This window comes from Vollenhovia emeryi, unplaced genomic scaffold, assembly GCF_000949405.1.
Source record: "Vollenhovia emeryi isolate VEMERY1.0 unplaced genomic scaffold, V.emery_V1.0 DF939137.1, whole genome shotgun sequence".
In the NCBI taxonomy this organism is placed as follows: Eukaryota; Metazoa; Arthropoda; class Insecta; order Hymenoptera; family Formicidae; genus Vollenhovia; species Vollenhovia emeryi.
In genome coordinates, this window is record NW_011967229.1 from 609132 (window position 1) to 620024 (window position 10893).

The 10893-nt window shown below is 38.5% G+C and overlaps 1 protein-coding gene across 2 annotated transcripts in view; it reads left to right on the forward strand.

Annotated features, from left to right (window-relative positions):
* Positions 1–10893, forward strand: part of LOC105567437 (transcription factor SOX-2) — a 53445-nt gene that overhangs the window by 17029 nt on the left and 25523 nt on the right. For both annotated transcript variants that reach the window (XR_001009357.1, XM_012022309.1), the window contains exon 3: positions 3406–3600. Coding sequence is in view for 1 of the 2 variants with exons in the window: in XM_012022309.1 (XP_011877699.1) it covers positions 3406–3600 (195 nt within the window). In the remaining variant the exon portion in view is untranslated. The remainder of the gene's footprint in view (positions 1–3405; positions 3601–10893) is intronic.

Genomic DNA, 10893 nt, shown 5'->3' on the forward strand with positions numbered 1-10893 from the left:
AAATTGATTGCGAAAAATATTACCTATTGTAAATGATGTTTTGTTCAGCAAAATATTTTTAATACCGAACGCGTATTTTCTCGCGTAATCCTGACGATGCAAGTTCGATTTCGGAGCTCCAAGTCGCCGAACCCCCGCGCCAATAGGAAATGCAGGAAACGTTTTCCAATTTCCACGTTTCATCGTCGGGGACAAGTCCGGGAAGGGTTGGAAGGGAGAGGCCGATCGATCCGCGGTGCAATAGCTGCATCGCCACCCTCCCCCCCCCCCCACCCCCTTCGTCTCACCGTCTTCCGTTGCCAACACTTCGAATCGCGATTCTTTTTCTTCCAAAAATCAACGCGAAATATGTTAACGCCAGATAGTTCGGGTAAACTACTAAAAAGTTACTACGACAAGGTCGCCAAAATCAATTCTTCGAGATCAGGAAAAAACATAATAGGTATTCCAAATATAATCGATAAGCTAATCGACATTCTTTATCGGAATCGTTTATCAGCATTGGTCATGTCACAGAAACGAGGGCGACGTCACGGCCACGCCGTCCTGTTCCCTTTCCTTTCCTTCCTTCCCGCTCCTTGTCTCCTCCCCGCCGCCCCCGTCGTCCATTAATTAACAGGCTTTGTACTTTTAAACGATGTTAAATAAACTGCATTGTCCGCGGGGAAAGGACTGAAAAGCGGACGCTATTGTACTTTAAGCTTGCTCCTCGTCCCCGTCGTCGTTCGCGTCGTCATCGTCGTCGTCGTCGTCGTCGTAGTCGTCGGCATCAGAAAGAAGGAAAGAGAAGATGAAGGAGTATTGCCCGCGAATACCAACTTACTAATACCATCAGTACCGGGAAGCCTTTGTTCTAAACAAATACGTCGAATACCCCTGCCGCCTATTCCCGCCCCCTCTCCTCTCTTGTTCGACCGTGCCACCTGCCTTTCAAACGGGAAAACGTGTATCGATTGGATAAACCATAATATAAATAGCGAGTAGAGCTACCCCCTTCGCGCGACCGGAAGTCGCCTCGACTTTTTGATTCCGAAAGCAAATCCACGCGGTCCGTGAATGGTCAATTTGGGCCGCCATTTCTCAAATAACGGATTCCTGTTTTTACTACTTTTCTCTATTTTTTTTTAAAAGATTACCTTTAAATTAAACGGGCGAACGAAAATACTCTGAATAATATGACAAAAAGTCGTTACAGCAAACTCACGTATTTTAATTGATCAACACTAATGACATCTAAGTAAAGTAAAGAAACACCGAATATCTGAGGGATTCGGGGGAGAATATACGTATCGAGAGATTTTATTGATTAAGAATAGTAGTTTAGTAGTAGTAGTAGTTTCGATCCCGGCACGGGGGCTGCGCTATCAGTCGGCTATTGTCTCGAAAGACACGAACGTCGGATTCTCATCCAGCGTTTGTCGATACCTTTCTTCGGGGTTCATTGTGCGCCACCACGTATCCGTATTGTTCAACAGTCGACGTGCTCCGTTGTTAGCAGGCAGTAACAACAACGGGAGGAGCAAGGGATTTGTGGGGTTCGCTGTGAATCCTTGGCACCTTGCGCTCTTATCAGTTTCTATTGCTTCCGCCTCTTCTCTCCTCTATTCCTTTCTTTTTTTTCCCCCGATATTTTAGTCGCACAATTTTCTGAAAGCAATACCGATTCGATAATATTTTAGAATCGCAGGTAACTTCTAAGTTTGGCCTCTAATTAAATTTTTACCACATTATTCGAGTCTCTTGAAAAAATTTTTGTTTAAGTTTCGTCAGCTCTTTTCCATCTTCCTTTCTCTACCCCCATTTCCTATCGAGAATTTTTATCCCGCCTGAATAAAACTCCTGTCGGTCGTTCGGAATATTACTTTGCTTTCTCTCCTTTCTTCCGGTAACTTTTTCACTCTCCCTCGTGTCCGGTAATCCTGACCAAGCTACATAAAAGGACAGGAAAGGCTCGGAAGATATTAAAGTCTTCGCGCGAAACTTGGAGAGCACGAAACAGCCGCTCTTGACGACTTCGTGACCGGTTTATCTTGAACAAATCCCGGATTAAAACCTCGAATTGAGCCATCTTGTTTGACGACAATAAAAACAAAGTCCCTTCGCGTATTCTTATTTCCAAGATAATTAACATCGGCACTCCTTCGATTCTTGTCTTCGATCATTTCTGAATAAGCTTTGTCGTTAAAAGGACTATAAACTTATTCTAAGTATTCTAGAGTTTAATAAAATTGAAAGTGCGTAAATTTAAATAGACCCGAACCAGATACTCCAGCTTCCGCATTCGATCTTTTTCTATACGACGATCCTCGCTACCGAGTTTCTCCGCGAAATCAATCTCCAGTAAATAGCTGCAAGCTTCGCAGCGTCGCGACACCGACGTCTCGCTGTGGCGGCCATTGTTGGCAGCGTCGCAGTGCAAATCCCGGGCGCATTGTACCCGCTCGTTGCATCAGCCTCGGCGTCGGGGTCGGTGTCGCACCTCGCTACCAGCGGGTTCCGTTTCCAGAATGCCAGAACCGGGGCTTCGCGCTTTGTGCGCGCCTCGGCGGCCGACAACAAGTGGTAATTAATTCTGTGCAAAACAATCGGCCCGTTGGCATAGTGGAGGGAAACGCGGAGAACGGCGAAGGGGTTAAAAACGATTCGCGATTTATCCCTACCATCCCGCCGTTCAATGAGGCCCCACCTCGTGAAATCCTAAAAGCGTTTGAACGTAAATCGCAGCAGCGTGTGAAACGTAAACCGTGTACCAAAAAGGCAATGTACGATAATTAAAATAATAATTTTACACATGGACTACCGATATGTAACATCGTAACGTTGTTAATATCGTTATAGCATTAATATGCGTTAGTTTAAAGTTTATTTATATCATATCAAAATGCTTAAATTTTCTCGTCCGCTTCTCTTATGATGAATGATAACTTCATTCTCTCCTCAGCTGATACACATTTAATAAAATAATACAAAGTCAAGTATTTCGGCATTCAACGTATCGTCATAAACAGTCTCTTCTTTAATATTTTTTAATCAAATTTCTAGAATTAATTTCTTGAATATTAAGAACTATCAAGCATGTGTTAAACACTAATTAGGCATACCGGATGTAATTGCGATAAGAAAATCGTAGAAAAATTGAATAAATTATCTAATCGGTTAATTTTCGAATATAAAGATTCAGGACTACATTCGCAGAGCGATTGTATTATCTGCTTAACTGAAACATAAATATATGACTGTAAAAGAATTTAACAATATTTTCTATTACAAAATTTTAATTCAACATTGCATATCCACATATTAAATGATACGCGTGTATTTTGATCGCGACATGTATATACACTCGCAGTCTTATTATTATTAATCATGTATAAAAGGTATAAAGAGGTATAAAAATTGTTACAGGTGCCGAATGGAAGCTCCTGACGGAAGACGAGAAACGCCCGTTTATCGACCAAGCGAAAAGGTTACGCGCACAACACATGAAGGAACACCCTGATTACAAGTACAGACCGCGAAGGAAACCCAAGACTCTACGAAAAGAAGGATATCCCTACAGCATTCCATATCCAAGCGTCCCCATGGACGCTATTCGTGCTGGTAATTATCACCTTAAGAATTAACCTTTTTAAAAGAGGTAAAAAAAGACTCCAAGTATAAGTGCAATTTTTTAATAAACAATAATGTCGTGAGTCAAGACCGATACGTATTCAACAATTAAATTAGAAAAGGCCATCTTTTAATGTCGAATTAGCGTCATTGTCTTCTTTATTTCTTTCGGTAAAATCTTATGCTTTTATATATACATATATATAACTATACTTTATTATTTTAAAATATTATATCCAAACGATACAGGGTGTCATTGAATATTGGGGACTTTTTTGGTGTGCAGATAGAGCGGACTAGACCGAGTTGTACCATTTTGCAATTTTCGCAATAGATAACAAGTAATTAATTATTCAAAATTGTCGTCCATGCTCTGTCGTCCTCGACCATCCATCTGTCCGGATATCGCGCGTTTAAAAATCCGCGTACTTGCCGGGAGAAATGCGCAGGAGCCCCGTCACGCTCGAATTGGGAGGTGGGCCGGGCTAAGACGACAATTTTGAATAATTAATTACTCGTTATCTATTGCGAAAATTGCAAAATGGTACAGGACTTTTCGACTCGGTCTAGTCCGCTCTACCTGCACACCAAAAAAGTCCCCAATATTCAATGACACCCTGTATATATATAATTTTAAGTATAGTTATACTTAAAAATAGTAAAGTATAGTTATATAGTTTGTCTAAATATCCATTTTAGTTGCCGCAATTTAATGATATCGTTACTTTTGTATAGAAGATACTCTCTCTCTCTCTCTCTTTTCTAATAAAATATATTCAATTAATTAAATTATATAATTCTCGATTGAATTCTTGGATCTTTTTTAAAAAGACAATAAACCTTTTTTAAAAAGGTTATTTTTTAAGGTGATATTTTTGTACAAATTTGATAGTAAATATTTCATAATATTCTACCTCTATGACGACGGTTCCGGTAATCTCAGTGATATTCGAGGTACCGGAGTAAAATCTCCTCGATCGCAATTTCATTCTGCGACGATTCGGGCAACGACTCGGCCTCGGTTCCGTTGCTGTTGTCCGAACCTCCGTCGCTTGCTAGGGCACACTCGCAACCACCATTGTCGTTATCGTCGTCGTCGTCGTCGCCGTAATACTTATCTTTTGTAACGCTTATCCTTTAACCTCTATCATTCCCCTAAAGATTAATGCTTATACATATACGCATATCGATTGCGATTCTACTCACGTGGTCTTTTGCCGCGTTAACAGATACTTGCGAGCGCCACACTGAGAGACCCATTTTGTCGAATGAAACGAAATAATTTGATTGAATGATTTTGTTGACTGAACATGTAATTTGGTTGTGTAAAACGAACAATATGTTACTGAAAAGAAGTTAAATGTTACAACCACTAAATATTTTGTTTCCATGAGTTGTTTATTTGAACGAAATTTTATGGTCAAGATAACAAATTCGTCCATCTCAAAGTACGGTATTCCGCCACTAAATGGCCGCCGAACTCGTAAGTGAGATCACGATAGCCCGGCATATATGATAAGGTACCCCGTTACGGGCCGAGATTTCGGTTCTTTCGCGACAATCACAATATCCAAACAAGAAATTCAGTTGAGTCAACTAAATCTTGTTTCATTTAACAAAACAAGTCTTTCAGTGCACGTTACATCAGATTTCGCAGCACCAGTGACGATTGAAAGCGCCACGTTGTGTAAAAAAAATATAACATTTTATATAAAAAACTAATAAAATAATTAGTTTGTATAAATATCCATTGTTATATTTGGCACAATTTGTTGATATCACTACTTTTGACAACGCTGTTCAAGGACACACTGATATTGCTATGTATAAGCGTTACAAAAATTATATTTTTTGAAATATTTCGGGGTCCCGGTATTTTCTCCTCGCCCTGTATGTATATCATAATTCACAGTCACAATCGATCGCTGCACGTTCACTTTGTACCACTATTGATCGCGCTTGTAACGCGAGCGCCACGTTACGTCAATAAATCAAAAAGTGCATTACCCCCACCACTTCTTGGTTGACGACGACGACGTTTCTTAAAGTAATGAGAAATCGGGAAAATCAGAAGTCCTATGTTTGGCGTCGCATTACCTCCACTCATAGAGCACGTAGGAGAAAAATAAAAACACTTTTATTATGCAAATTGGACCCAAGCTATCCATTGATCTTAATCGATTAATGTCTCTCCTACGTGCTCTACGAGTGGAGGTGTTGCGATCAGAAGTTTGCTGGATCGGCCGTTGTTGAGATCCGAAAATCTGTGGGTCTATCAACTCGCGTACTCGCGTAAACTACACGGTCGGTCTCGCGCGGGCGGTTCTAGCTAGCTTATACTTGGCGCGAGACACTACCGTGTCTCGTGAATAGTAATCTTATTATTAACATTCCAAGGTTGTGAAGGCTCTCAGAAGAGAAATATGTAGGAAGGAGAAGTGCCAATGTGAGCCACAAAATGAACGGAACTCGGTTCTCACAATACAGGAAAAAGAATTTCTCTTTAATATAAAACTGTCACAGTCGTTCCAATATCGTCGCCGCGGACTCATCTAACGTAGATGATGCTGTAACCATATAGTGATTTGTTAAATTTTATTCACGAGTCTTACTGAGGAAGACCCGAAGAAGGGTCGAAACGTTTTATATTAAAGAGAAATTCTTTTTCCTGTATTGTGAGAACCGAGTTCCGTTCATTTTGTGGCTCATTGGCACTTATTATTAATCTCTACTATTTATAAAGAGAGAAAGTTTGTCGTGTTTGTCCGCGATGATCTCCGAAACCAATGGCAAGGGGTTCTTTTTATCAAGCATGTGAGAGCCAGATACGTGAGACCGCGGGTGAGGCCGCGGGGCATGCTAGTCTTATATAATAAGATTTGGTTTACTCTGTATCTTGTAATATAAGATTACTTACAGAGTAAACAGAAAAATGGTTCGTGAGACACACACGTGAAAGTGACTATCTTGAAATAAATAGAATATAGTTCGACCAAGGCTGGCAACTTTATTTTAAATTACATTAACACAACGTTTCGGCCAGTAATACTGGTCCTTTTCAAGTGAATCCTATTGCTTGTGGCAACGAAACATAGGAAATGCTATGCTTCGTTGCTTTAATTAAATATATTCTATTTACCAAAATTGGAAATGTTATATCGCCAGTGAAAAACCTTGAAAATTAATCGAATACGCGTAAAATTATTTTTACATTTAAAGAATTTATTCTTATCTCAAGATTTCATTCTCAAGGCTAATTGCCTCCGTGTGAGGTCTTGGGGTTACTTCTGGGGTCTAGGGGTTCTCTCGACCCTATCAGAGGGGACAATTTGAACTCGTTACAGCAAAAGATCTACAAAAAATATTTAGTGACAATTAATAACAGTAAATCAGATTCGAAAAAGAAACTTAGATGAACTAACTTACAGGAATTAAGCATGTCGTAGTGCACAAAAATTTTTTGAAATAAATAAGTATCCATTGAAATTTGAACTCGGATTTCCAAGCAGCACAAAACTCCTGCGCCATATTTTCGAACAAGGAGGGATAATGAGGAAAAGTCCTCTATTACATGGTAGGCTTCTCATATGAGACAGCGAGTTTTAGTTTCTTGAAAAAATGTTCTATATTTCTACATATATATCACATTTACATTATATATCTAACAGCGGTGCACCGCTGCGTACGAGTAAGTCGGATGCACACTGAAATGAGATAGCAACATTTCTCGAGGAGACCCGATGCCTGCTATTTATATATATATATTTTACTAACATTTTTTATAAAAACTGCTTGTATATTATATGATGCAACTTAGTTGCTTGCAGTGCCATGGTGCATGAATAATGTTGTTGCAAATATCGTACTTCCCACAGTTGCGTAAACACTCGAACTGAACACTTGCGACTGCGTTGACGTCATGTCTGGTTAGTTTATTGTGACAATTGAGCGGGTATAATAGAAACGAGCTCGCATGCAAAAGCGGTGGAAGAACACAGAAAACACGCGGTGTGCTACCAATTTGTTTAATTAATACGGGATGGAGGCGCGAGCGCATTATGCGCGATGAACGCGGCGATTTGTAATTTAATAATTGCAATCTTTCTGTGACGCCCTGACAAAGACCGCGTACGAATGGGTCATGTCTGCATTACACGATAATACGCACATGTTTTTCATGTAAACAGACTCGCCATCCACTTATTTATTTGCCGTCGAAAAGTGTATGGATAATTGCATTGTTAAAAGTAACATTTATACAAGATGTATATTTATACAAGATATTTTACAAATATTGTTACGCGATTGAATTATTCGTCCAATTTGTAGTTAGATCATACCATATTGTGATTGTTTAAGGCAGCTCACTGGCGTTAGGATATTAATTAATTGTTTAAAGCAGACCGTTACAGTCGTCGTTGATTTGCATCTCTTACAAATTACATCACTGATATTATCGTTTTCATTATTGAATTGTGTAATTAAAGTATATTTTGGACAGAGAAATGGGAGATGGATATTACAGTTTACGACAGATCGGGCTGACATAAATTTGTGGTCATGCAACCGTTTTTCTATAATAAATATATAATCAGTAACTACTATCTATTACTATAAATACGTAAACTTCTATAGCTACTATTACATATATAAACTTAAGTAATTGAGTAACACGTCCTTTCTTGAAAAGGAAGATTCCATTCAAAGCTGAAGAAATATTATTTTATGAAGTTGGGTGAACTTTTAGTGTGAATTTGAGTGAACTTTTAGTGTGAAGTTGAGTGAACTTTTAGTGTGAATTTGTGTTACATTAATTTTATTATTTAGTATACATATATGGTGGTTCAAACCGACCTAGCTAATCACACAAGTCAGCAACTCGAAAATTCTCAATCAGCATTTGAAAAGCTCGGGCGCTTGCAAGATTTGACACTCCAACAACATAAAAAAAGGTGTCAAAAGGAAAGTGATGTATGGACTAATGATCTTCGGAAATGAAACCAACCTTTCACATTCCACCTTCAATCTTCTGTTTCGTTGTCAAGTGGTGACATCGATAACTGTATAGAACATCGAGTAACTCACCCAGGTAAGCAATACAGAAACAGAAATAAAGAAGACAAGTGATCTTCTTCATTTCTAGATGAGGTTGGCATTGAGCACATGGCTAAAAGACAAGAGTCTTCTTCTTCTTCCTCGTGTATTAGGCTTAAAGCCTGCTTAGCTGTCAAGTGGTGACACCGTTAACTGTATGCCACTAATATTCAACTAAACGATTTAGTTCACTCAACAAGCACAATTATTTAGGACGTGATGCGAAGGACAAATTTGTTATCTCAATCATAAAATTGTGTTCAGATAAATAACTCACGGAAACAAAATAGTTTGTTGTTGCAACATTTAACTTCTTTTCAGCAACAATATTTTCCGTTTTACAACCAAATTACATGTTCAATCAACAAAATGACTCAATCAAATTATTTTGTTTCACTCAACAAAATGAGTCTCTCAGTGTGAAACATCGAGTAACCAACCTCGATGAGAAATACAGAAACAAAAGACGACAGGTGATCTGGCCCTCCTACAGGAGGTGTAGCACTGGGCTGTAACAACTCAGTCTCGAAAACGTCAACTGATACGAAAACTCAAAGAATACCATAGATGGTAATGGAGAGCTTATCTGGTAAACGAAATAAGAATGATCATTTAAGACTTTATTCTTCGAATGTTCAAACAAAAAGTGGTCCTGTGTGATACCTGACAGATATGTTAACAGTACACGAGATACACTAACTTTAACCTCGGTCGAATTTATTTTTTGTATTTCTCTAATTTTAAGAATTATGTAAAAATTAAATCGAGGTTAAAGTTAATCTGCGTTGATAAAAATGGACATTCAGGTAACTCAAGTAACCCCAATGGTAAATTTATCGAAAAATGAGCTACAACGCAAATCCAAGGAAACATCCTATATACGATGAAAGCAATATCTATTGTGCAGAGTAATGGAATACTTTTAATACCACAATTTCCTTACCCGCTATTGTATCTTCAGCATGGAAACGATGGCGTTCGAATATCCATGCCACATTACGCACCCGTATATCCACGTAGTGTAATTTATCGTCGTCATGTAATTCGTGTCCGCGTAGGCGAGTTTACAGATATCCTTCGCAAGCGCGCTTCCATTTGAGAAATTATTAATTCTGTCAATGGTGATATCACGATTAAGGCCGGAATTTATCCCGACACCCACGTGTCCTCGCCGCGAAAAGCGATCGGTAATCTCCGATTTATCGGACACGTGGAGGCTCTCTTGTCCCCCGTTTATATCTCCTTCGCATTTCGATCGTATCCCCTTTCTTTTTCAGATATCCCTCCTCACATTTTTCTATTCAAATTCGGATTGAAATTCCTGCATAGTTTAGATACTCCCGAACGGAGCATGCACAAAACGACACGTACTTTTAGGATAAAGACTTGGAAAATTTTATTAAATCTTACTCAAGCTTTTTATGACAAATTTGTTTATTTATTATGATTACGGATTATATTTGGTATAACCATCTCTCGAAAATTTATCATTTTACTATCATTATGGAACTAATATAATTGTGTGTTTTAATTTATATTTTATAAATGTCAAGATATACTGTGTATATATGCATTTTCTGAGTCTTAAAATGCTTTCCTTTTTACACAATACATAAATTTCTAAATAGAATTTTATCCTGAAGCAAATTAAAAATCGTCTAAAGTAGACTTGATTACATTACTCACGGTTATTATCTTTGCTGAAAAGGCATCTCTGTTACGGTATGCTAGTATCCTCTGCACGTTTTCAGGAGAAAGTAGAAACATGCTTCACTTTTATCTCTTTGTCCCACACGGACATTATCGCCAATTTCTTTCCCACCTTCTCTTTTCCCGACGGTACCCACAGCTCTTTTCAGTTATTTCTACTACCTCTCGACCGTATTTACACGGTGGCACGCGCATAAGACAAGCGCGTGGGTGGTTGGAATAAATTACCGGCTTAGGCTGGAATGTCGACTCGAATTTCCGCTCATATACGCGGCTATTCGTTCCTTAAGAATGTGAATTAAGAATTTACTTTCGCTAGAAACTCACGCCGACCGCACGGGAAATTGCTAATTCTTGTGTTAATTAAAAATCCTGAATCGTGATTTAACACGATAAATGCTCACTTATTGTGATGTCAAATATAAGATAATATATAAGATATAATATAAGATATAAGAAATATATAAGAAATAATATTAT